The sequence below is a fragment of the Numenius arquata genome, chromosome 8 (genome assembly GCF_964106895.1).
Source record: "Numenius arquata chromosome 8, bNumArq3.hap1.1, whole genome shotgun sequence".
Taxonomy (NCBI): domain Eukaryota; kingdom Metazoa; phylum Chordata; class Aves; order Charadriiformes; family Scolopacidae; genus Numenius; species Numenius arquata.
Window position 1 is genome coordinate 783,444 of NC_133583.1, and position 26,769 is coordinate 810,212.

The 26,769-nt window shown below is 46.2% G+C and overlaps 1 protein-coding gene across 1 annotated transcript in view; it reads left to right on the plus strand.

Annotated features, from left to right (window-relative positions):
* Positions 1 to 25,839, plus strand: part of RAD18 (RAD18 E3 ubiquitin protein ligase) — a 47,086-nt gene extending 21,247 nt beyond the window's left edge. Inside the window, exons 10-13 of the mRNA XM_074152407.1 lie at positions 4,673 to 4,807; positions 7,892 to 8,042; positions 20,019 to 20,081; positions 25,108 to 25,839. Coding sequence (XP_074008508.1) covers positions 4,673 to 4,807; positions 7,892 to 8,042; positions 20,019 to 20,081; positions 25,108 to 25,210 — 452 coding nt within the window. The 3' untranslated portion in view covers positions 25,211 to 25,839. The remainder of the gene's footprint in view (positions 1 to 4,672; positions 4,808 to 7,891; positions 8,043 to 20,018; positions 20,082 to 25,107) is intronic.
* Positions 25,840 to 26,769: the final 930 nt, after the last annotated feature.

Below are 26,769 nucleotides of genomic sequence, written 5' to 3' on the forward strand. Positions count from 1 at the left end.
TCCAGCCTGTGCAGGCAACTGGGGTTCGGTGCAAACTGGGTGGGTTTTTTTCTGGGTTTGTTGTTGCTGTTTGTTTCATTTTTTCCACCGAGTCCCCTCTGTTGGTGCAGGAGACCCGGGCCTCTGGTGGGCGCTAAACCTGCTTCTGCCCTGGCAGAATAGCTCCATTTTCTGGGGGGAAGTGTAACTGGAATAAATATTTAAGGGAAAGAAGAGACAAAAAATAAGAAAAGTATCACAACGAGAGCTATAGCTCAATGATACAATTTTGTGGTGGGTTTTTTGGGGGGGGAATTGGGGGAGGGTGTTTTTTGGTTTGCTTGGCTTTTTTTTCTGACAGAGAACCAATTCCTGCTTTTCCCTGGGAAAGCACACTTAAACCGTGTTTCTCCTCACTGTGTGCTTAAACTTGAGAACAGTGTTTTCTCTCTCCATGGAAACATCTTTATGATCAGTTTAGAAGCAGACGTTCTTGTGAGAGTGGGGCTTGTGTCCTGTTGCGGTCATTTAGCAGAGAAATAGCTAATGTAAACTGAGTTTCACAGATGATTTCCTGACCCTTCTTGTGTGTTTGTACACACAAAGCATTACTTTGTGCTCCCTAGTGGTGTTTTATTATTCCCAAATTCTTTCCCGTTGTTCCCCCTCATTTCTCCTCACCTGTGCTCTGCTCGCACGCTCACACGTGGCCGTGAGAGTCCGTGAACGTGGAACTGCTTCAGCCCCAGCGGAGCAGAGCAACGAAGGGACGACTTGTTCTGATTATACTTTAGGGTGCATTTAAATCTGCAAAACGCTCATATTTCCTGTCTTTCCTTGCCTTCCTTCAAGCATATAAATTATTCCATAATGCAGCTAGATTTAGCCGTGTTGATTTTAGTTGGGTTTCTGTGAAGGCTAAATAAGGGCCTAAATCTTTAGCAAATTTTTCCCTTAGTTTTTGTTGCTGTTTCTGAGAACGTATTTTTTTTAAGTGTACATGCACTGCTTGTGGTTTTGGGTCTGAAGCGTTCTCCTCTAATTCCAACCAACTGGTTAATAATTACTCTCTTGCCATGCAGAAATCTCTAGCAACACAATGCAGGGGAAAAAAAGAAGTAAAATACTTTAAAAACTATTAATCCCAAATTGGCTATTTCCCCCCACCCGAGGCTTTAGTGGCTGTGTGAGGGACCCCCCCCAGCGCTGCCTGGGCTGGCATTTGGCTCAGGGCAGGAGGTTGAGCAGCAGCATCTGAGGAAGGAGCCCAAATTCACCCTGATTCACCCAAATTCCCTGGGCAGCTGGGTCCCCGGTTCGTTTGTGTCACAGTCCTGCAGACAGTCGCACTGTGTGACTGTACCTGTTAAAAAAACCCACCAGCCCGTCCCGCACCGCCCGCCCTTCCTTTGCTGTCCTGCGTCTGCTGTACGCAGTGTACAACAGGAAGGTGTTAAGGGCCATCTTAATTTTCCAAACCCAAGTATTTCATTGAGTTTATATTGTTAAAAGGATATGGTTTCAAAATTCCAAGCCCCCCAAGTGAATAAATTAGCCTCAGGCAGCTAAACTGAACGTTTAAAATGTAAAAAATTAAAAAAAAAAAAAAAAAAGACAATAAAAAGATATCTCAATGGGAACATACGGTTTTAAAATTAATAAAAAGCGATGAGCAAAGAGGTAAATGGTAACTTGTGTCAGCAAATTATTTCTCATAAAAGCGATAGGGAAAATCATGAGCATGAAAAAAAGAATTGTAGATTAAATTTAGAGGACAGAGATTAAAAGAACTTTTATCAAATGCCTTCTTTTCACTGTAGCACAGATGGACTTCAAAAAGCTTTATTATACAATGAGAGATTTTTTTTTTTTCCTTTTAATGTACAACATTTGCCCCCTAGGTCCCTAATTCATAGCTGAGTTAATGAATTAATTAACTGTGACATAATTTCTGAATAAAAACCCGACCATATACTTTTTGTTCTGTATTTCATATGAAGCACACAACACACTGGAGCTACGCAAGAGCCCTGTTGAAATGCAAGATAAAGCAGCTGTGATAAAACCTTTTTTTTTTTTTTTTTTTCCAGTTCTTACCATCTTTACAATTCCCCATGCTCTTGGTAAATTGAAAATTACACTCTTGGTATTTTTTCTTTTCTTTCTTTTGGTGTGAAGTGTTTTTGAAAGCCCAATGAATATTTTGGCTGGCTGAACCTGGTGATGTGCTGGCTGGGAGCTCTGCTGGAGCAGCTGCCACAGCCTGTGCCTGGGAGCTGCAATTAAACACACAGTCACCTGCACTGGCTCCTTCTGCTCCCCGGGAGCCCGGTGACACCCGCAGCCCGGTGACACCCGCAGCCCGGTGTCAGCATCGTCCTGCTTTTTTCATGGCCAGGCCTTTATTTAAAGAGTTAAAAAAATCTACAGGAAAAGAAATACATTTTTTCAAAAACAAAATCTATTCTGTCGCTGTTTCTTTTTATAAATCTTTTAATTTGCAATATTATTCAGAGGCTCAGTGATTTACGTTTTGTGTTTTAAATATTTGTAATTATATCTGTTGTTGTTTTATTACTGCGATGCCTGGAGTTTTATGGAACGCGCGTGGTATGTGGTTTCAGCGCAGTGATTTACGCTGGGTGTGAGTAGCGCCTGCCTCTGCCAGGACCTGTCTTTTTTTCACTTGAAAAGCTTTGGAGTGACACCATAAAACAAAACAACAAAAAATAGTAATACTGGAAAAACTGAAGCGCCAGAGGAGTTAGGGAATGAGTGTGCGGCGGCGCAAACACCAGCGGCGGGGACAAGAACGTTCTTTTTATTAAAGGAGTTGTTGACCTTCTGTGGCGGTTTGAGCGGCGCGGGGAGAGGGAGCGGGTTTAAATCCATCTCCTTCTGCGGGGCTGAACTTGGTAGGATTTTTCTCTTGGATTTTCCCCCTCCTGCCGCTGCAGTGGGATGTAGATCCTTGATTTAAACGCACCGTGCCCCCTGCAGGGGTGTCCCCTCCTCGGGGCGCTGGACCACCCCGTCCCCGGGTACCGGGAGCCCCCAGCAGGACACAGAGGCCAAGGGGTGCTGTGGGATGGTGTCGTGGTCCAGGAGGCGGTCAGGGCTGTTCGTGGGGGAGCCCGGACCAGGAGGGATGGGGGTGTGAGGAGCAGGAGGGGGGAAGATGGAGAGCTGCTGGTGCAGGCAGAGCGCAGGGTGATGGGGAGATGTGGGTGGGAAGCCGGGGAGTGCCGTGGGGATGGTGGGCTGTTCCTGCTTCTCCCCTCTCCTCACCCCACGGAGAAAAAAGAGGGTGGTTCAGAGACTGGTTGGAAAAAAGACAACAAAAGCAAAGGAACAAAGCAGAAAAGGAATGAGGGAGTCCTTTGTTTCAGTTGGGCTGGGAGTTGATGCCGAAGTACCCAAATCACCAGGAGGTGTGCTTTGCTGTCAGCAGTCAGACCTTGCTGTGTGTGCACCCCGGGGCGAGGGGCTGCCGGCCGGGCTGGGGCCAGCGGGCTGGGGGCCAGGTGGCCTAGTTGCCCATTGCTAGCCCTCGGCTCTCTTTTGTCCTGAGGGTTCCCATGTGCTTTTCTGCCCATCCTCGGCTGGGGTTTATGTCAGTCTGTGCCCCACATGTCGCCTGGGCAGCGTGTGTGGCTCTTACCGAGCAGCGACTTCAAATATTCAGTTCTGTGGGTGCAAAGGGAGAAAAAAAGACTGTGTGTGTGCAGCGGTGTGTGTGATACGAGGTGCGTTCTTGTATTGCACACACAGATCTGCTTTGCTGACAGTCCTTCCAAACAGAGGAGATCCCCGTTTGCTGCCCTGGCTGCAGCGCATCCAGCCGGGAGTGGGGCTGATGGGCTTTCGGGCAGCCCCCGCTCTGTGTTTCAGCAGAAGTTGGTGTGTTCCGTAGGGAAAACAATGTGTTCCCGTCGTGCCCAGCGAGGGTTAGGTAATCCCATCGTCTGTCTGAGGAGAGCGGGTATTTTCCCAGCCTCCGAGTAAAGAATTTGAAGTATCTAGATTAAAAACCAGCATTGCTTTGACTGAATACCAGAGGATTGCTTAAAACATACCGAGTGACGGAAAGTGCCGAGAGTGTGCCAGAGAGCAATTAGAGAACCTGAATCAAACCAGGGTGAGAAGTGTGACACAAAGGCTTGTGACATTGCTTTACTGCAGAAACGGGGGAAAAACCCAACGCAATGTAAAGCGATTTGCAGAGTAGTGTGAGATTTCACTCTGTCTCTCACCGAGCTCCTTGCAGGGGTACCGAGAGCTGAAGCCTATGACCCGGAGCATTGTCCGGGTGCCCCCTGGGCTCTGACAGGCCTGGTGCCGTGGCTACGGTATTAAATGTTGTCACAGTGGTAATGGCAATGCTTAACAAGTTTAGGAAAGAAAAAATACAGACAATATAAAGGAGAAACAAACACAGTTCTTCTGTGCCAAAGTTAGGTTATCATCTGTGCGAGTGTTCCTGGCTACTGGGTAGCTCTGGAAAAGCACAGACAGGGGTTTGGATCATTAATAGAACATGGAATATGTTGCAGGGATGAGTTGGTTTTCGCTTGCTGTAACAAAAGTGTTTTTAATTCAGCATTTTGTGTTTATTTCCGTTCCCATCCTTTCCCCTTTCCATGGCAAACCTTCAGTCCGTGGTGGTGCTCAGTAACACACTCTTACATTGCAGGGAACAAACACAGAAGCGAATTTCAGTTTTTGGTGGATCAAGTAAATAATCGGTGGAAGAAGAGTGGTAAGAGGAAAACAGACAGTGCTCGAATCAAGGAAGATGACACTGTCAAAGAATCGCTGGTAGCCACCGGTGAGTGACGGTTTAATGCTGTGCCCCTCTTCATCCACACCAAGGAGTGAGGGGTTCCCAAAGACACGTTCTTGCCTCCCATTGATCTTCTCCTACAGTCCTTATGGGGAAAACAGGCATAAAAATCAAACGGACCCTAAAAAGATTGACTGCCATTGATTTTAGTGTGATACATAAGCACAACCCATAATAAATACATGATTTGTTTGATTTTAGTGGGGTTGTGTAGAGATGTGCTTGATTGAGGTGTGTATTTTAATGAGCTGGTTGAAATGGGACCTTAGGTTCCAGTCCAGCTCTGCTGAAGTTGCTGAAATGAGGGTGATCAGGGGTATTGTTTGCTGGGTTTCAGCTTTTCTGTGTTACAAATATGCCAGGGAGTCGGTGATTGGGAACTGCAGAACTTCCATGTGGATTGGAACAAGTGTTTATTTGTCCTGAGGTTGAAGCAATAAAATACTTGGGTTTCTTTAGGACTGTTTTTACAGTACGTTGCCTTTCTTTTTAACTCACTTCATTTTGTGTTTATACACTTCTCACAGTGAGAGGGGGAATGCACAACTGCAGTTACTCAGTTCTTTATGAGCTGGGAACAGCATCCAGCAGATGGTTTTATCCAGACGTACCCACGTGTGCTGCTCGCCCCGCAGGCTCTGCAGCCTGGTGTGGTCTGTGTTACTGGCTGCTTTGGCAGTGTACGGATAGCTTTGAGTATGATTTAGAGGAGCATTCCTCAATCTAATGTAACTTGTGGAGTTTTAATCTATTCAATATACTGAGTTTTGGAGAGAATTCCATTGACCAGAGTTGGATGCGCTGTTGTCTGTATCCTTGGGAAAATAGGGCAGTTTAGTTTGTATCAGCTCTCACAAAACCCTGCTCCTCCTCAGCTGAACGGAATTAATCTTTGGCTGTCTCCTCGAGCAGAGCTCTCCAAAATAAAAATAAATGAAAATACCAATATAATAGTATGAATTTTATCCTTATTGTTTCATGCAGACCTTGGTGCAGCGCACAATCCTTTCCGTGTGAAGGGTAAAAATTAGGGAATCTCAAGGATAAAGTTTTTCTTGTTTGATGTAATTTACAGCGATGTTTCTCTTCTGTAGCAGAGACAGAAGCAATGGGTTATTAGATAATGGGCTCACAGAAATATTAATTTCCAGCAATGCTCACTGGGGAGGTCAGGTACTGGGAGTTACTGGGGCTCTGTGTGAGCTTTGTGCCCCTAACCGCAGGCTCTGGGAACCCGAAATAAAGTTTTTCTAAAACAATGCTCGGGTAGAACATAACTTCCCCCAGGTGTCTGAGCCTGGCTGGTGGGGACTGAGGGACAGGGTACCACCTCCTCTGGCTCTCCCCAGCCTGCACCGTGCCCATCACGCTTTGTGTGCACTCAGCGATCAATAATCTTTGAAATTCCAGTTTCTAGTTTAATATCAAACGTCTGCACCTGATTGACTGATGCTAAACCATTTGAAAAAAACAAGAAGAAGATTTATGGGTGAAGGAACAAACACCTAAAGCCTGTTTCCTCAGTGTTCCTTGTTAACAGCAATCGCCTGTTGATTAAACTGAAATTATAGTAGGGGGAAGGAGGAAGACCAGCGGTGGTGTGAGGAGCTGCCCAGTGAAAGCAGAGCTGCTGAGAAGAGCAAAGGCTTGTACACGTTCCTTACTGCTTTATTCAGCTTCTCAGGGAAGTAATGGCATTGTACAGAGTTTTTTTTTTAAAAAAAACTATAACAAACCACCTTTGTATCTCCCATTGCCCTCTACTGTAGCGTTGTGTGGTGTTACTTAAACCTCTCTGAAAACCTCACTCTGGTTTTGGTGATGTTTTAATCATTTACATCATCTTGTTTTGCATCTTTAAACTTAAAATGCTCTATTTCCGGTCTTTATGACTTAGGTTTTTGCTTTGCCTAAGGGGAAGCATCATAAGAATGTGATAAATGTTTGTGATACACCTCTTCTGGGTTGTGTTATTGCACAGGACCTGTGCTATTTTTAACCTATTAATTTCAGAGTTACATGTCAGTAGTTGGCCAGCTGACTCACTGCAATCTGCTGCAGAAACACGCTCCTGATATTTAATTATACACTTTAGCGGAAGAGAAAGGGCAAGCTGTAACCAAATTCGAAGATTGCATAGCTCTTCCGTGCCCTAATTACGGTTCTGTTTGGGCATTTCTGTCAAGCTCGTTTCTGCAGGGGTGGAAGGGTCAGTGGTTTGAGCGGGATATGGCGTGGCTCATGGGGGTGGCCACAACACTTCTTGGCATGGCCACGAGGAGGGTTGTTACCCTCAGTAGGGTTCTAGTGTCCCGTCCGACTTTCTAGTTAAATATCTTGTTTGAAAATATCAGTGGATATGGCATAGGAGCAGTTTATCTTTACATACCGTACTTCCTAGTCTGTGTTTGCTTTCTCTTTAGAGAGGTAGAAGGTATCTTTTCAGAGAACAGTTCATCTTTTTATAGATAAAAGCATTCGACACTAAAATAATGGAACGGTTTTACAACTTGTGTCTGATACGTGTTGACTAGAAAGGATTTTTGCCATTAAAAAAATGGAAATGTCAGTTATCTAGATTGACATTGTCTTTCTTAGATGCATAAGGAAATAAATAGCAATGCTTCTCTTATTGAAAACAAACCTATTAACTCCATCTGTAAAACTTTAAAGCTCTCAAGCTGTCTCCGGCAGTGGCTGAAGTGAATTGGTGGCAGGAAGCAGAGAATGGAGCTGCTCATTGAGTGTTTGCTAATTTCTGAAATAAAGTCACATCTCATGAAATGTGACAAATATCCTTTCCCTTTATTCCTCTCCTTGTTTGTGTTTGAAACTCATAACAACCAGTCTCTGGTTCTTAGAGGATGGAGGGTTTTTTCACTGCAGGAGAAGAAATGAAACCTTTGAAACTCTGAGAGTTCAGGGACAAATAAGTGGGAATGTGCTGTTGGTTTTTAAATACTTTAAAACTTTGTGTTTTTTCTTAAAATCTGTCTCTAGGCTGCAAAAACTCAAACAATAGTATTTTACTTAGTCATTGTTGCTAATCTCTGCCTTTCTTCTTGGTAGAGCATACGGAAGAGCATCGCACAGCCCTCGGAAAGGCCCAGGTTCCCCAGCCAGGAATGCCTGAGGGCAGGAGAAGGGAATCTTGTTCCTCGGAGGAAGGCCAGAGACCGGCCTCTCCTGCCTTCTCTCTGTCGTCCGGGTCAACAAGCAGGTCAGTGAGGAAGAGTCTCTTCTCCCGGGAAAAAATTGCCAGTAACCTAGAGCAATATATATCTAAATCTATCTATCTATCTATCTATCTATCTATCTATCTATCTATCTATCTATCTATCTCCTACTCCATGGGATGGGTTCCTGAGCTGTGGTTGCTGATTCATTCTCCATGTCTCTGGCAATTCAGTTGCTCGAGGGATGGAGCTGAAATACATTTAGAATTCACTGAATAGTTTTGTAATGGCTTGATAGAGGGGTGATAGCCTAATTCTTCATTTTGAATCTTCTTTTGATACAGAAACAGTGAGTGGAATGTCTGTGGAACCAGGGGACCATCTGGTGTTTCTTTTCCACTGCATCATCCTCCCTGCTCTTTGAGGCTTTATTTAGAGAGGTCCAAAAACTGATACAGCCTAAGTCTGGTAATAGCTCTCTAAGTTAAGTATTGCTGTAAGAAATAGAGTTTAAATGGCCCATTATTTTCAGTCAGTGGCAGAATCCACTGAACCTTGAAGTCCTGACAGCCATTCACTTTTCTTTCTTCAGGCATTTAGTTTTACTTCCTCAAATTGCCTTATTTGGCTTCAGAAAATGAAGGATCAAGGAATGCTTTATAAATAATGTAAAATTCTATGTTTTTGATAGTTCAGTGATAATTTTATTGGAAGGAGACTCAGCTATTATTGCTGATAACATCTATCTCATTTTTGAAGGTAGCATTTGTATCTGTTCAAGGTATTTACTTCACGGATCAGAATCTGCTATTCTCCTAGTGAGCCATTGTCAAAGATGTCGAGGATGAATACTTAGATAAATATCCTGCTGCAGTACTGATTGCTGTGGCCCCAGTTGCTGCAGGAAGGGTGAAAAAGCCATTGAAAACAAATACTGAATAACTGTCTTTTGCTATGTGTCTCAAAGCAAGAGAGTGAATCTTGATGATAGTCTCGCTGTCCTGTTGGTAACAGAAATGAGAGGAGAAGACCCCCCTTGCAGGTCTGTGTTACTGGGAAGAAAAGGGCTTCCCATGTGTAGAAGCGGGAGATAATCAGAGGAAGGAGCTGGAGGTCAGGGAGCAGAGCAAGGAGTAACATTTCTTAATTTCCCACCCATGACACCCGTAGGATGTGCCTCTTCCTCCTTGTTCTGCAAACGTTAAGAATAATATAGTGCTTGGCTTTGTCATCATTTATTAAAAGAACAATTTAGTTGTTGAAAAGTTTAACAGAAACAAATTTTCCTAAGTTAATTTTGGTTCACAGAGTATTATGAAGTCAGTGTGGGCATTACAGCTGTTTCCTTTCATGGAGGTAAATATTGAAGGGTGAATGAAAGCCTGGGAAGAGGTAGGGAAGAGGAGATGAACTTGGGACATTAGAGAGCATCAAATGTTAAATGTCTTTGTTTCTACAGGATCAGGCTTTGCTGCCTGTTTCCATTCGCTTGCGCTAAAGGGGAGCGTAGAGTAAATATTTGTCTGTAAATAGCAATATGCTGTCTGGGCAGATCGCTTCTGTGGAGGCAGAAAGGGTCTTTGTTGCTCTTTCAAAATATCGTTATATTTTTGTTTGGCTTCGGACCTGCGTTAAACACCAATAAAGACCTTCCCCTCCCGGTGGCCGTTCCCCTCTTCAGTGGATGTGTCTTTCTGCCTGAATTGTTGCTGTAGAATTGATAAACATAGTACATCATCCTATTTGCTGTTTAATGCGTAACAAACCTGTTAAGATTACTGATGCACTAATTTTATCTAAGTTTCTCAGGATGTCATGCAAATGATGATGGCTTTTCCTTCCCTGTGATGCAGGGAACTGTTATCTCGGTAATTTCTTTACTGTTAAAACAGGGTCCGGTGCCCTGGACTCATGAAGGGACCTGTGCATTGTAATGCCTGGTATTTGAGTATCGTATTTTCAGGTCTGTGGTGTTCAGAGCAGAATGCACAGATGTTGGAAGGACACTGAATCGCAGGGGCCAGGTGACCCTCCGGAGATGGTCTGGTGGCAGCACAGGGGCTGGAGGGGCTGCCCAGGGCCTTCTCCAGTTGGTGAGAACATCCCCAGGGACGGAGGCTCCGTACCCTCTCCGGGCAACCTGCCGCAGTGTTTGGCCACCCCCACAGCACAGAGGCTTTTTCTTACGTTCCGAGGGAATTCCCTGTGTTTGAGGTTGTGCCCGTTGTCTCTTGTTCTGTCACTGGCTACCACTGAGAACAGACTGTCGTCTCCGCTCCCTCCCCTCGGGTGCTGCTGCACGTTGATAAGATTCCCTTGAGCCTTCTCTTGTGAAGGCTGGGCAGTCACAGCTCTCCTGGCCTCTCCTCTTCACGGAGAGTGAAGAGTTAGGAAGAATCCAGGGCTCCAGAACTAGCTCTGTGTGAAGCAGGTGCAGAGCCGCCAGGTGTAAGGACTTGCCAGGGGACACCATGGGTCAGAGTGGCTTTGACATCCTTGGCAGCGTGTGGGGGCCTGGCTGAGCGGCACTGCCCTGGGGGTCCCAGCCACAGCCCTCCTCGTTTGAGCACTGAACCCTTTCCGAAATGGACCAGGAGCTCAGCCCTGGACTGGAGGGGGAGATGCACCTCCTGAAAGGCTCTTGCAGGCTTGCGCTGGTCTCGGGGGGCGAGCATCTCTTCTTGAAGCTGCTCCACCAGGATCTGTACTGGGATGGAATGGGCCAGGGACAACAGCTCTTCATCGCTCACGTAAAAAGGAAGAAGCTGGCCCTGTGGCTTTGTTCCAGAGACTGGTTTTATGTGCCTGAAGCCTCAGCTTTCCCACCTGCAGCTTGGCCGTGGCTGCTCCGCTGCTGGCAGGCAGCGCTGGGGACACGCGTGGCAGCAGGGACCTGTCGTCGTGGGTTTGTGTGGCGGAGGCGAGCAGGATCCCTGGCACATCCCTGGGGCGGGACCCTCCGGCAGAGCCCCCCTGGGGCAGGATCCCCGACAGATTCCCCCAGGGCTAAGGCAAGGCCAGCACCCTCAGGTTTGGGCACCACGTCCCGTTTGCCAGGGCTGCGGAGGATGGATGGATGCAGCCGCTTCATTCTCCTCGTGCCCGCTGTTGCTGTTGCCCGAGAGCTCTGATTGTTATTTTAGTTTCAAAAATAAATGCCTCCAGCTTGGCTCTTCATCCAGAATTTAAATGAGGTGTTCCTGTTCTTCCCGATTTTACTTAATTTATTTTTTTGATTGCAAATTAACCTGTTGGCATTAAGGACCTTGGAAAATTTGGAATTTTAATCTTGCAGAGTGAGTTCTTGGGAGGCAGAAAGGGCTTGTATTAGCTCATCCAAGGTATCATTAAATCTCTGTTTCGCTGCCAGTTTGGTGTGTGAGTGATATTAGGAGTGATTCTCCCCATGGCCTCTAACATCACAGAATCACAGAATATTTTTGGTTGGATGGGACCTTTGAGATCATCGAGTCAAAGTTAAACTTTTATTCTTTACCTTTTTCTGTCTGCAGGGTTTGTATATAAACTTAGAGTGTGGCTGAAAGCGTGTCCAAGGGGCTGTGGGGAGGTTTGCTGTCGGGTGTCAGTGTGTGGCAGTCACTGAGGAGCCGAATGGGCTTTCATGGACCACGTTGGTGGGTTTTGTTGGAGAGTGCGCGTTTGTTTGCACTATGTCTGGCCCGAGGCAGAGTTGTTTATTCCTTCTTTTTATGCGTTGACTCTGTCCAAATGAAATATTTCCATAGACTCCTTGAATCAAACCCAGGCTCTCTCAGCTGCGCAGACCAGAGGGTATGCAGCACGGAGAGTTGGACCTCCTTTTATAAAAACCCATGTTTAATAGTTCCCTGTGGTTTACTCTTAAATTCAGCTCCCGTGGAACAGGAGCAGGGTGACTGGAGTCTGCACAGAACTGGTTTTTCAGAATCTCTCTGGGAGTTTCTCTTTGCTTTGTGCATGTCCCCTGCTTTGTATGTGTGGTGTCTTTTTTATTTATTTCTATTTAAATGTAGGGCAGTTTGCTTAACCTTAAAAGCCTAGCTACTGCCCTGGTCAAGAGGTTCAACAAAGTGCTGGGGTTTTTTGGCTTGTTTTGGGGTTTTTCCCCCCCCCCCTGTTATATTGTGTATTAAACCCAAGTGGTTGGGAGGGTGCCTTTGGGCATCACACGCTGTAGATTCTCATCCCCTACAGCCAACCCCTGTTGGTATGCCTCTGCGCAAAGAGAGGTGAGAACAGCAGCGAGAGCAGAGTGGAAGCTCCGCTCAGGTGACACCTGATGTCTCGGGATGTCCCTCTGGTCTCACCGCAGTGTTCCTCCTGCCACGCTTTGCTTTCCGAAGAACGCTCTGGTTCTCTGTTTTCTGGGAAACAAACAAAGGTTACAGGGATCACCCCCTCCCCAAATGCTGATGAAAAAGAATTAAGTGTGCTTTTCGTCTTTACCGCCCCCGTTGCTGATGGGTGCTGGGACACACCAGCAGTGCAATACTGGTGTAACACGTGCAATGCCCGTGTTTGGCCGTGTCCCTCTGGCAGGTCCCGCCGTGCCCGGGGCCGGCTCCTGCTCCCACCCCCTGTGTGCACATTCCTGCCCTAATCCAACCGGACCTGAGTTACGGCAAGACATTTGGGACTGTAAGAAGTAGGTGTAGTTGTATGAACTGCATGAAATAATGAGGTATTTTGTCACCCTCTGGTTTCCGTGGGGTTAATGTTTTGTTAATAGTAGTGAAATAAATATAGCACAAATCAAAAAAGAATGATTTGGGTTTTGAGGGTTTCAGTCGCATTGTGCTATTGTACCAAGCAGTGATTATCTGAGGCTTGTATTTTATTTCTGATAATAAGAGGATATCCTTTGACAAGGGTAAATGTTTTTCACATTGAAATGTCAAAACTTGAAATATACTTGGAAGTTCAAATCTGCGCGTTGTGTTTTTATGAAGAGGGCACTTCTAAATGGATGGCTGATGTATGATGCGTTAAAAGAAAATGAGGATTTTGAGCAGCATATAGAATATAACAAACCAATCTTGAAATCGGGGGGCTGAAATGTTTGCTCCGTAAAAAGATGCCACAAATAAACTAATGATTCTTATGTTTTCACCTTCATAAGACCTTCTGTCTTTTGTCAATCTCATATCAATATCTCCTAAGGGAGCAGTTGGTCAATATTAGAAATTCATACTTTGTACAACAATCACTGATTTACTGATATTATTCAGAAGTTGATACCTTAATTGATAAGATGAAAATTTTACACCTGCTGGAAAAAAGATAGAGGCCATGCCTGGAGGTTCCAGCGCTGACCCGAATGGGCTGGTCTCTTTGTAAATTGATGATCCCACCGAGAATGCAAAATGTGCGTAACAGATGGACACCCAAACAAAGCCATGACTGCTAAAGGATCATTTGTCAAAGCTATGAGGTCATGAATAAAGCTTTCATAGAACTTCAATGCTCCATATAAATAGTCCCATTGCATTCTTTTGTTCTCTGGGACTGAAGCCAAATTTTATGCAACTACTTAAACAATAGGAAAATTAGAAATGAAGCTAGGTGGGACAATGATAAACGTGGTTATGAACTATGTAGAGGAAATAGTCTATTAAAAGTATTTTATGTAATGGGGATAATATTCTGGTTTTTGAACGAATTATTTTTCTTTAAAACTTTGGGTTAGAAGAAAGCGTCAGCTCTTGATGACCAGAGTGAGAGACCTGCACGAGCAGACAGTATGTATTGTTGGCCTCGTCTGAGATACTGAGGTGTGCACGAAACACAGTGACTTCATTTTCAAATCCTGCTGGAAAAGTGCTACGTCCACAGCTTGGATAAATCTCTGCCACTGGAATACAGGGAGCGGCGGCAGCGTCTGCCAGGGGAGAGTCATGCCCAAGGAAGGGGCCTCATTTGCAGCAAGTGGGGCATTTTGGCATTCGGTTCAGGAGCTATCGATCAGGATCTGCCATCTGGCTTTAGCTGGTCACTCACTCCTGGATTTATCTGCTTTGCAGAATTTGGGCTGGAGAAGGGTGGAAATAGGGAGCTGTGTCTCAGCTGTGTGGAGCTCCCTGGATGGCATCGATCCTTGAGACCTCACAGGAGCCACTGGTTTGTCTGAGGCCGTGGACAGGACGGAGCGGCTGGAAAAGCTGTGCGAGCTCTGCCCCGGCATCAGCCTGAGCTTAAGGAAAGGCTGGTCCTGGTCCCTGGGCTGGCCCTCACTGTCACATGAGAAACTATATGGAAACGTGTTGATCAGAGGAATAACTGCCTCCTTCAGTACATTTTTTGACTTAATAAATCTTGAACTGCGTTGGCTCAGAGATGATGTATATTACAGTGTCAAATAGGAGCGTTTTGTCTCTTGATTTTTGGCCTCAAATTTGGGTTCATTATGGAAGGATGATGATACTTCTCTGCTATGTTGTTGATTTGTACCTTTCTTCCAAAAACTGTGAGCCGTAACAAATGGCCAAGAACTGAGGCGTGGTGGAGAGAGCCCCGGAGAAGTAATTTCAAACAGAAGCGGCTGATGACCCCAGATATGGATGGGGGACAGTGATTATCCGTGGCCCATATCCAGGGGGACACTAGTCCCTGCTCCTACAGCCATGGGGCTGGGACATCCTTGAGCCCTGGAAACAGAAGTGAGAGTTCCCCAGAGTTCTCCAGAGCTTCAGCCTGGGTGTCCCAACTGTTGCAGACTCCTAAGGAAGCAGTTGATGTTGATCCAACACATCTTTTCCTTTCTGAAGGAGACCCTCAAAGGCATGTTCCCGAGCTGCGGAGGAGGCCACTGAAAGCCAAGAAAGCCTGGAAAGAGTCAGGAAAACCAGTGGAAGAGTGGAAGCTGTGTAAGGGTTAGTACAGAGGAGAGCCCTCTGTGGGGCATCCCGGGGAAGGTCCGAGGCTGGCAAACCTGCTGTCCTTCAAAGCCGGGAAGACAAAGCCATGGCTGGTGGTGCCAGGGTGCGTGGTGTGAAGAGGAGGGACTGTTGTGGCGAGCAGGTAATGTTGGACGTCACGCAGGGCTTGGGGCCACCCCAGCAGCCAGCTCCAGCTGCTTATCCCCGACAGGTCAGCGTGGAAGCAGGGCTGCACGGCGGAGACAACCGTTCTCCCTCAGCCCTTGTCACTGGGCTTTCACCTTCCAGTGGCACTGGTGAGACGAGACAGGCTGGAGCTCACTCCTGCCAGCGCTGAGGGAGGAAGGCTCGGTGCACGTGCCAGAGCGCGGTACATAACGCAGCAAGAAGGGCTGGCTGAAGGACACGGGCTCTTCACCGACAAGCCAAGAAGGAACTTAATCTGCCTTAAAATAAACAAATTCAGAGAGGCGTTTGCTCCTTTCATTTTTAGGACGAGACACGTTACTCACACATCATTTTAAGGTGATGTGTTTATCTTAAAAAGTCTGAGGGGAGTCAAATCCAAGTGCTGGTCAAGAAAGGGATAGTTTACTCTTGGCTGACTGTCTGTAAGTGCCCAGAAGAAACGAACCCTGAGGAAGAGTTGGGGAATGGCTGGAGTCACTGGGGCTGCACCTTCCTCAGCCCGGAGACGTGACCCAGGCCGGGCAAGGACACCTCTTCCCACCCTGTCACCTTCTCCCTCAGCCCGTGGCGCCTCGGGCAGCTCCGTTTCAGAACCTTAATGGTTTTGCTACAGAAATTTGCTCGTCTGGAGCTGACATGTAAAATCTTAGGACAGAGTAATGACCTTTATTAAAGAAAAGGACAGAAAACCTCTGGTGGGAAATTGTCGTGGATTTGGAGTCTGGATAAAGCGCTAAGTGGCGGTTTGCTGTGTCTGGCCCCGCTCTCGGTAGATACCTGTGGGGTACTGAAAAGGCAGAAAATACTGAAGAAATGAACAAAACTGTTCTCAGTTCTATGATTTCTTTACCCCCCCAGGCTAAGATTTAGAGAAACAACATATATAATGAGGTAGCTGTTCCTTTTTTTGTCTAATTAATTTTCATCAGCTTAAGTGAATTCATTCAATGATAGGAAGAGCTTAGGAGCTTTCTCAGGGGGAAGAGAAAAAAGAATTATTTTAAAATATGAAATCACTTGGTGGTCAAAGTTTCTTTTCCTTCGTTGAAAAGTTTTTTGATAATTGTTTTTCAACTCTCTGGCATATTTAAGGAGGCTTTTTTTAATTTGTAAACAGGTTTTTTTCCCTGCATGTGGAAAAACAGTATATAATTACTTCAACTGAAAATCAAGCAATTTCTCAGTCTTTGTAAAAGAAATTGATGTTTAGGAGGGACTGGATGCAGGGAACTACTTTGTTGAGTGGCTGGCTTGGAACAGGGGGTTGTTTGAAGAAATTCTGGAGCAAAGGGGGTTTTAGCTGCAGGTGGAGGGTCCCGGCCCCGCGGCTCGGGTGATGCCGTCACACACAGACCCTCGCCCTCTGGGCAATTAGAGTGAGCCTTGATTGGGCTCCCTGGGACCAGTTACTCCTGAGCTGGTGGCCCAGTCCCATCTGCACAGCTGGGTGAGGTGGTAACTCACTCGGGGACGTTTTGTGCTCGGTTTTAAGATAATTTGGTAGGCACAGACCGGGAATTACACATGCAAATCACGAGCCTGCATTATCGTTCTGAGCCTTAGCCAAATTTTTTCACTTTTATTGTTTTGCTTGTTACGCAGTTGGTGATAAATGGTAATAATGCTGCGTTTTCAAGGCAAGGAAGTACATCGTGTTCAGGCATCAAACCTGTTCTTTTTCTATTTTAGGGGACTGGAAGCACCCAAATAGCCCCTTGTCCTCCACCTCCTATTTGTTTTTAAAAAAATGTAAGTGGAACATCGGGGTAGGAATTAGAAGTATGGTAATAACTCATTCCTTGGGCATCCAGTTTGTGGATTGAAAATGAGTTTTTGACAGACTTACAATTTTGAGAGTAAAAAAAATGCTGGATGTCCAAACTTTCCCCATCCGCTATTGTTTTTGCAGCGTGTTTTGCCATGTTTTTCGTTTGAATGTTTCATATGAACTTTGTTGCTGAAATAAGAAACGTGAAGGGTTGGCTGCGCCCCGGCTCGGGCTCTGCCTGCTCCGCGTCCGGCTACGGTGGGCACTGGTACTGGTAACTCCTGAGGGGATAAAGCGCTTTTCCGTATAAATGCCGTCACTGCTTTTGATTGCAGGTGACTTTGTTTCTGTATTAAAACTACTCCCTTGAGTAATGTTTGTAATTCGACAGGTTTGTTCAGCAGTTCTTGAGAGTTCCTAGGGAACCACTGAAGAGTTTCTAAAACTGCACGCAAAACTTTTAAATCCATTTTATTTCAAAATAATTTTCTCCATGTGGCACCGGTGCTTTGTGTATATTTTTGGTATCTTTTTCCTTTTTATCTTTCTCACTAAATGTGCATGTGTTAAAGGTTTCTCTCATCTCATCTGGTGGTGGCGTTCACCCTTGAAGTCCCGTTGGTGGTTCTGTCATTATCGCCGCAGCGACATCTGATGAATCTCCCTTTGGAGGGGAGAAAGGAACAGGAGGAGACAGAAGGGAGAACAATCCTGCCACCTTGGAAGAGTTGCATGCCGTTTATTCATTTATTTAAGAAAAGCTAAAAAAAAAAAAAGCAGGGCACTGGGAGCCACCGAAAGCGCGTGTGGGGTGAGGAGAGCCCTGGTGACAGGGACAGACGCCGTGGCCGAGCAGTTCTGCCGGCTGCCCGCCATCGGTGTCCCCATCACGTCACCGGGGGCTCGCGGGGAATGGCCGGCGTGCGCCCAGATCCCAGCGCGCCCCGAGCCTCCTCGGCTGCCCCATGACGTTATTTGGGTTTAAATTCCTCCCCGTGTTTGAATTGTTGTCTTCTCTCCGATGATGCAATATGTTATGAGTATTAAGTGTTTCGATTAACTTCTGCCTCCCGCTCTTGAGAATCTGCCTGCTCTCTCTGACAAACGGGGATAATGGGCTGTAAAACCTTTACAGCCGGTCCAAGGCAGCGGGTGTCCAAGTGCTGTCCCGGGGTTTGCACTGAAACCTCCCAACTGTTTGTGTGACATAGTTTGTCGGGCTATTTCTGCAATAACGTACAGACCGGTTCAGCTGCCAGGCGGCTTTTTGAAAGATAGTTTCCAGAAAACAACATTTTCTGACGTGTTAGTTGATTTCTGCAGCCCTGCAATTTGGCACATACTTGAGAACTTTGCAATGGTTTGTATGACGGAGCCAGAACACGCAATAGAGGTTATTTATCAATAATTGACCAGAGGTTTGTGTTCACTTAATTGAGATATTATTAAAATTTGACAAAATTTTCTTCTTGTTTAAAATATAGGCTGAGGACATCTGTGTAGTTTGGTTTTTTTCAACTTTGTGCATGTGAAAAGGTCCGGCAGACATCACTGAGCTCATAGTTTGAGTTAATGAAATACGTGTTTGTGTACATTTGTGCATATATCTACACACGCGTGGCTTCTTCCAATGCCGCTGCAATAGCGCTAGCTGAATTTTCTAATGCCCTGATTTAAGTCGCCTCTGTGATGACTGTAAAATACATGGAAATGTAGCAAATAAAATTCTCCTCCAGCCGAGCCATGTGGGTGCCTGGAGGAGGTCCCTTCAGCGGGTCCTTCAGGAGCTGGTGAACCCCAGTTTCTGTGGGGGGAACGAGCACAAGGCAGCCCATAAATTAACCCATAAAGGCTTTCTGTGTGTGTGTGCTTGCCCGTACAAAAGCAGCCTGGGATGGCGTTTTGGGCTCTCGCCACTGCCGCCGCTTGGAGCTTGCTGAGCACGGACGGGAGCTGTTGGTGCCCCTGTGAGCCAGGCTCCAGAGTTCAGCTTATTGCCCAAAACTCTTGTTGGGTAGTTGTTCTTCTTTGTTTATTTATGTAGAGTTACCATCTGAAATCCTTTACATTGAAGGTTCTCCCCTGTCCCCACTGGTACTGAGTTTGACCTGATGTGTTCTGTATTGTAAGCATTAAATACTGACTTAGAAAATAAGTAGTTTATTTTCCTTATCCGGTTGGAATGTAAAATTAGGTGTGAAGATGAAAAACAAAATAATCTTTTCAAGCAGGTTAAGAAAAAAGTTGTGACGCATTTAGCTCGGTTCAGTCCTCATTCACCTCAGCTTGCAGTATCCAAGGCACAGAGATGCTTTATTTTCCTTTGCCTGAGAACAGCATCCATTAAAGTTTTAAATCAGTTATTTTAATTGAGAAACAAATAGCTTTATGAAATATGTCTTTCGATGGTCAGTTGTATTCTTTTCAGAGTACGTGATCAAACCACAGAGCCAGGACACGCTGCGCAGGGGCAGACAGGGGAGGTTGTTATGACCCCGTGCAGCGTGTGCTTTCCTCTGTTTTATGCCTTTTCTCGGTTGTGCCTTTCCCTCAGGCTCTGACGGGGAAAACTGCCTTCCAGCAGCTTGGAATGAGCTGCCTCTGCCCTGGGAGGAGCTGCTGGGGGGGCTGGCAGAGGCCTTTTGTTCGGCGTTTGTCTGGCCGGGCTGATGGTCTTGGCAGTGTGGATTTTTGTCACTAACGATTTCAGTGTTTAGGTTTTTTCTTGGATGTTGATTCATTATTTTTTTTTTTTTGTTATGGCCCAAATATAAGCTTACACCTAAGCCTCAAGTTTTGAGGTTTAAAGCACCTTTACTCTGTGAAATGTTGTACTTTGCCACCAAAGTATCTTGCAAATCCTCTCCAGAGAAATTGTCTGGTGTCTGTGAGCACAAAGGTGTTGTAGTTACCAACAGGCAGACATGAACAGAGAATTGTGTGTTAAATAATGAAAATAGGACCTGGTAGTAACTGTGAAAATGATGTGATTGATGTCCTGAGGCAGCACTTTGTGGACTGTGCTGTTGGTTGAAATTAATCCTTGTTGGTTGAAATGACTTCTTGTTGCCAGTGCTGGGGGGGGGGTCTGTCTCATCTACAGCTTCTGCTGCCCTCGCTAAATAGAGCCCTTCTGTGCTGTAGCTGTTGCTAAAATAACTGAACGTCTGTTTTATTTTCCCCTTCAGCTCCAGCTCAGACATTCTGAGAGATCTGCAAGGGCCTGAGACAAGTTCAACGTCCTCTGACAGGTAAGTAGGGTATATGGGTGGAGAGGTCCTTGTGACTGGTTTCGGTCAGTGGTTCCCAGTTTGCGGAATCCCACGCGTTTTCTGCAGGAGGGGCAGGTGTCTCTGAGAAGTCAGGTCTTGGTGGATCTCCGCAGTTGTGGGAGATACAATTTGGTCTGGTTTTGCATCCATGGAGAATAATACCTGGGTGCTCCAAGGATCTGCAGATGACTAGTTGAAAATCATTGTTCTAATCTAAGTGATTTTTATGGAAAATTAAGACAATTTGATCTTCTATTGTATTTAAAGTTACATTGTTGTCAGTCTCACCTACGTCTCTGTCAAGTTGAACACACTGGAATTGGACTTACTTCAGTTTGAAGGGAGCAGTGCCTTGTTTTTAAAATCTTAGCACCTTATTTCTTAAAACCAAAAATCCCCTCCTATTATGTAGTGCTAATATTTAAAATTAAGGTCTAGCTGTGCAAGGTGCTGCACAAAGACGTCCTAAGAAACCATCCAGGAGTTCCTGAGGTGACCCAATGCAGCATGAAGACAGAGAGGAGATACAGGGGTATGTGGGGGTGTTGAAGGCGTGCAGTTATAGTGATATTGGGAATAGTGTTAGAAGGGCTGAAAAGCTTTGTAGGGATTATACAGAGAGACGGGAATGGAGGCTGGTGGAGTCTGTAGCACAGTCTGCCCTTGCAGCTGAAACCAGCTCCATCTGGGATCTCTTGGAATGTCATGTACCCTTTGGTGGTTGATCTGAGGGGTGCGATGAGAACCACACTGCATTGAATTCTCTTCGTCTGCTTTATAAAGAGTATTTATGACACAATTTTCTCTATTGACCATCACATACATATGTGGTCAATAGATTGTGACAGCTCTTAAAATTCATGATTAATGACAGAATCATAGAAGTAACATTTGAAACTCTCTTAAAGCATATGTTTAGATAATCTAATGGAATTTAAGGAGCTTTAATGGAAGCACCAATAAGGCCTTGGTTACAGTGGTGTCAGAGGTCAGTGCTGGAGTACACCGCTGGAAAACCAGAGAGGAATCATACAGCCTTTCTTGTAGAGAAAGGCATCACTGTGGGAAGTGTTTTTGAGAAATGTAAAAGCGGATGGCAAGGCTCACAGTCCTCACCCTCCCACTCCTATTTTCCCTACCTTTGGAGCCTGCCACCTCCAGACTTGCAGATGGTGGACTATAGTTTCTTCATCAGCAGAGTGACTTGCAGTATTTTGGTGATGGTACAATCAAATTACTCTCTATTGTTTTTCTGTGCTCCCTGAACGCCCTTCTGGAGATGCCAACTGGCAGCATCGTTTTCTGCAGCACGGGAGGTGATATGCTGTGCCTTCAGGGCTTGGCATCTGCGGCTCCTTGCATGAGTTGGGAAAACATGTTCCTCAGTGGAAGAAGAAACGGGGATGTCAGTAATGAGAACTGCACTGGGGTTTGTTACTGGAGCGTTTCTACCTGGCAGTAGTGGATGTTAACATCAGTTACGATAGGTATCCGTTGCAAAATCAGTTCTTCCTTTGATAATTCCCTTCACCCAGGAAACTTCCCAGTCGTTTGGTGGGCTTAAGCTGAGTGGTACTAAAGTTAGGCCAGGTTGGTAAGTGCAGAAAAATGATAAGTTCTACAACATCCACGAAAGCTGTTCTTTCTGTTCGTGGCAGAGCCGTGTCCCGCGGGATGCCCAGTGGTGTGGTTGGGAGTACACGAGGGCTTGGCTTTGCCAGGGTTCCCCTGGGAAGGCACCTCCGGCACCCCACAGCACGGGCAGATGCTCTGCCTCACAGCCAGCCCGGATTTTATGGGAACTGAGTTATGCCAGAAAGATACCACCTCGCTCACTTCATTTTTATAAGAGTTAATAATCAGGCGTTTGCAAAACAAGAGAGCCGAGTGATACAGAAGCTCCAGTTTTTGGCTTTGTGTTTTAATACGCTTCTGAGCATAAGGTGATTACCAGCCTGCTGTGGAGAAATGTAGGCATCAGAGCTAGAAATGGGCAGAATCCAAACCAGTAAAGCTAGCCTTAAAGTAACTGGGATTGCAGCTTCGTTCTGTGTCCCAAGTAATTTGGTTTTGCAGGGGTGGAATTCCTTTTCCGTTTCTCTAGGTCAGTGTCACACTGCTTCACGGGGTGACTCCCGGGCAGGTGTGTGTGTTCTCAGGTCTGTTACTGGTTGGGTTTTATTCTGTATTGGCATTTGAGGCACAAACTGGTTGTAGACTCCTCTGGAGTCCTGGTACTGGGTGCAGATTCTGTCTCTTTGGCCAATTTAAAATGTTACTCACCAAGAATTAGTTATTGGTTTATTTCTGGGAGGCTCAGGAAGTATGAAAGCTGTAATGAAAGAGGTAGTGACAGTGACAGTGAGGTGTCCGGTGCTGTCCGGCTGGAGTGGGGTGCCTGGTGGGTCCTGGAGCCGGTCGTGGGGGTGCAGCCGGGTCACTGGTGGTACCTCCCGACCTGCTCGGGCTCCAGCATCACACGGGCATCTTGTTTAAGCGTCCTCCAAACCTACATCGGCAGCTATAAATGGTGTGAGCAGCCCCAGGGCAGACAAAGGGGGTCTTTAGAATGATTCTAATCAATTATTTCTTGGAATAGGTTTCTGTGACCCGTATCTTCTCTGGCTTAGTGGTGGTTACGAAGCTTTAGCTTACTGAAAGTTGTAATTAACTTTCCCCTTTTTTCAGTTCCCTTTCTTTTAAATTATTTTTTATTTCCATGGAAAATAATTAAGTCCTCATTTAATTCAATGTTAATTTTTTTCTAATGTTTGCATCCTAGCTTAAATTCAGCAAAACAAAAGTAAAAAATGTGAGACATTTCATTACAGAACAAAATCTGGATGTAATAAAAGGAGAGTAGAAAGTGGTATCTGTGAGGCCATCCATAAAGTGGATGAAATACTTATAAATAGAGGCAGGATTGTAAAAGTATTTATGGAAGTAAAAATAAAAATCAGTTGTCCTCAAGCATTTTAAACTCCAATAAATATAATTATTGTCAGCGGGATATTCGCGATGAGATGAAGGCTGCCACGGAGAGTTTGCTTTGCTATCATCAGCTCCAAGGACATTTGGAAATACTTGGAGATAATGTTCTCTGGATTTCGATAGCTAATCAAGTGTAGGTTTTTATTTACTGGAGGAGGAGGATGCTGGTCTAAGACAGAGCGTGGTGCTGTGCCAGAGCACGTGTAAAACAGTGCAGAGGGCCACAGCTCTGCCCGTGGGGTTGTCCATAGACGGTTGTCCATCCAGCTCGGGATCCTTCACCTTTAGTGGCCAAACCCTGTGCTCTGGAGAGGGGTTCGTGTATCACCTCCATGTCTTGCCCTGTCCCTAAAGAGCATGCTGCTCCAGGGGCACTCATCATAACGACCTCCTAACGACCTAACCACCGTGGCTAGGCTAGTTCATTTCCCTTTACTCAGTCCTACAGCTGCGGAGCTGGATGGACAACTTCTCCTTGATCTAGATTCTCCTTGATCTATAGTGGAAGAGAGGGCTCCTGGACCAGTGATGGGTACGATGGGTGCAAAAAGCAACAACTCCCGTGGGTTTGGTTGAAAACAGCTGTTTGGAGCTTAATTTAAAGGAAAACGTAATCTGTATCATGGCACTGTTAGAACATCCGTGTACCCATTTATGAAGCCTTTCGTCAGAGAACCTGTGTTCTGTTTCAGCGTGGGACTGCCTTTGGCAGCACTGGGAGATTTCCCAAAACTCGGCCTTAGCATTGAATTTAAATGGTGCAAAATTGTGAACCCCAGCAGAGAAGGTGGTGGCACGTATAAAGGGGTTTTGTGAATATCTAACTTCACTGACTTTTAAAACCTTAACTGCTGCTGGGTTAAACTGGGCGATCCTCTCCACCGAGTGAGTGCAGGGGATGGAGGGCAGAGCTGGGGAAGGCCTTCGCTTCCCATCACACAGTACAGAAATCCCATTTCCCAGCAGTGCTGGGGGCTGGGGAGGGTCGGAGGGGGTCAAGGATACATGTCTCTTCCCTGCACGCCACAGGTGCCTTTAATCCCCCTCCAGAGGCGCAGCCTGGATCCGATGGTGCTGGGATTCCTGCGGGACCTGGCTGAGGGTCGGGAGCTGCGGGAGCTCTGCTTCCAGCCTGAGCTGGGAAACACGGGCTCTTCCCTTCCAGTCTGTGTCCTGTGACAGTCAGCAGGGACACGGGCTTCGGCATTCGAGAGTTTTCCGTTGTTATTTTCAGTTGTGAATTATCAGTTTAAGCCAAATGAATAATCCCTGCAGGATGGATTCATCCTAGGACATGGTGAAGAAAAGAGTGCATTTATAAGGACTGTTTGATTAGAAATAGCCATTGGTGGGTGAGCGATATCTTTCACGTCAACACTACGTGGAATTTTAAGCTCTGAGGCTGAATGATGGAAATTAGCTGCTTAATTTAAATATGGCTAGTTTAACTTTTTTTTTTTCCTTTAAAATTAACTCTGTGACTAAAAAGAAAACCCTTCTTTGAGTTTCCAGTGGAAAATTCTTTGTCCATAAAAGAGAAGAGGCTCTGGCAAAGAGAGCGTGTTTGGGGATGGGAGTCCCACGCGCTTTCCTTCTTGGGTAACCGTGGCCGAAGCCGCCCGTCCTGCCCCTCGGTGGCTGCGCCGCTGGGGGGGACTCTCCTTCAGGCTGACCTTTTCTGATCTAACGCAGTCGTGGTTTGCTCAGCGCCGGGGGCTCTTCTCATTTATGGACAAGGAATTTGAAAGGTTGGGGCTGCTCCTTCCCCTCCCATCTGGTCCCTGGCGAGGGGGGGAGAAGCATCACGGCGCCGTGTCCTGCAGGCTCAGGGTGAGGGGGCTGGTTCGTGGGTGCCGTCATCATCTTCAAACAGGAGGGCAGAGCAGGATTTCACCATCGGCAGTGGCACACACGTGTGTGCCCCCGCTTTAATACAGCCTCCAGTAGCCGCTGTGTTTAGAGCATCTTCAAAACCCAATTTTCCTTTTTCTTTCTTTTTTTTTTCTTCCCCCAGCAGCAGTGTTCTGGAGCTGAGAGGTAACAAAAGAAAGTCACGCCAGCCCCGAGTGCGGGAGGATGATCAGCTGCTCCCCGAGAGTAAGCGGCAGAAGAGCTAGTGCTGCGGCCGTGCGGGGCTTCCCGCTGCACGACAGACACACCGCGTGGTGACTCCCAGTTCTCGGTGTAGCTGGGTACTTCCTAAACCGCTGAATTTTGGCATAACTATCATTCAACCTGCCTTAAAATAACCAGATGGGTGTGCTGCTGGGTTTTGCTTACAGCGCTGTGGCCGTTGGACTTTAAGGTTGGGCATGGAGTGCCGGGAGCTGCTGGAGCCAGGAGCGGGTCCCGGGGGCTGCGCGGTGTCACTGTCCCCACTCCTGTCCCACAGACCCTTGCTCTGCCCTCTTGGAAGTGATGGTGGGATGGCATTTTCCTGGGGATCTGGCTGATGGGGATGCTCCGGTTCCCTGGCTGGGCTGGGGACGGGGCGTGGGGGGAGCTGAGGGACGGGGCGCACTTCTCTTCTACAGAAATACGCTTTTTTTTTTTTTAAATATATCCATGTAAACTTACTCATTTAGTATGTGTCAGTATTTCAGTTTAAACTCATTAAATTTGAAAGAAATCGGAAGGTGGTTGGACATTAAGTATTCTGGCTTTAAAATAAATATTAGCAATAAGTCTTATCTCAGAAAATGATGAAGTTTTGTAACGAAATAAAGCAATGCGTGAAAATTAAAGTAAACCAGAGCAACTGGGCAGGTTTTTGAAAATACAGCTTGTGAGCAAAATACATCCCATGCACAATGCTCCGAGATGTTCCTACTGAGCCCCGGAGCTCTGGTCGCAGCCTTTCGTCAGGAACTCTGCAAAGAAAGCACAAAAGCTGGTGAAGACGGAGGGTTTCGTGTCTCTTGACTTCAGGCTGGAGCTGAAATTGGGACTGGACATTTTGCTTTCCAACATATTCCTCAATGATCTGAAAGGTCCCTTCCAGCCTCAACAGTTCTGTGATTCTGGGATTCAGACCACGGTTCCCAGCAATATTTTGTTTGGAACGAGCTAAATCTGTGGCAAATACAGACTGTACTCGCTGCTCGAGGTGAGTTGATGCAGAGGGAAAACGGGAAGCTGATTTTGTTTGTTTTGGTTTTTACTAAAAGCAAACCTTTTGAAAGAGAGTAATTACTGACTTCTGCTTTTGGGGCTGCCTTTTAATTATAGTAATTAATACAAGACAGATTTGAATTTTGTGCAGTTAACCAGAGAAGAATAAAAACGTTTGTGCGCGTAGTGGTCAATGGAATTCACGTCGATGGGTTTACCTTTGCCGCTGAGCATCCCTGGGAGGATTTTATTGTCATGTTTTGGTGGTATTTGAGTTAGCGGCACTTCATTTTCTTCAATGCGGTAACGATATCCCCTGTCATCTGCAGAGAGCAGCTTCAGAAAGCTCTGTCGGTGCTATCGGAACCGCAGAGGTGGGATGGAGCCGTAGAGAGGCCCGTGAGTGTCCCCCTGCTGAGGCTGCAGGCGGTGGCCGATGCCCCCGATGCCTGGCACGGTGGCCAGTCGCTAAAGGAAAGTTGTAGTCCAGGCGCCCGGTGCTGCCTGGGGTCCTTAACGCTCCTGGATCCGCAGGAAAGGAGGATCCTGCAGTGCCCAACTGCCT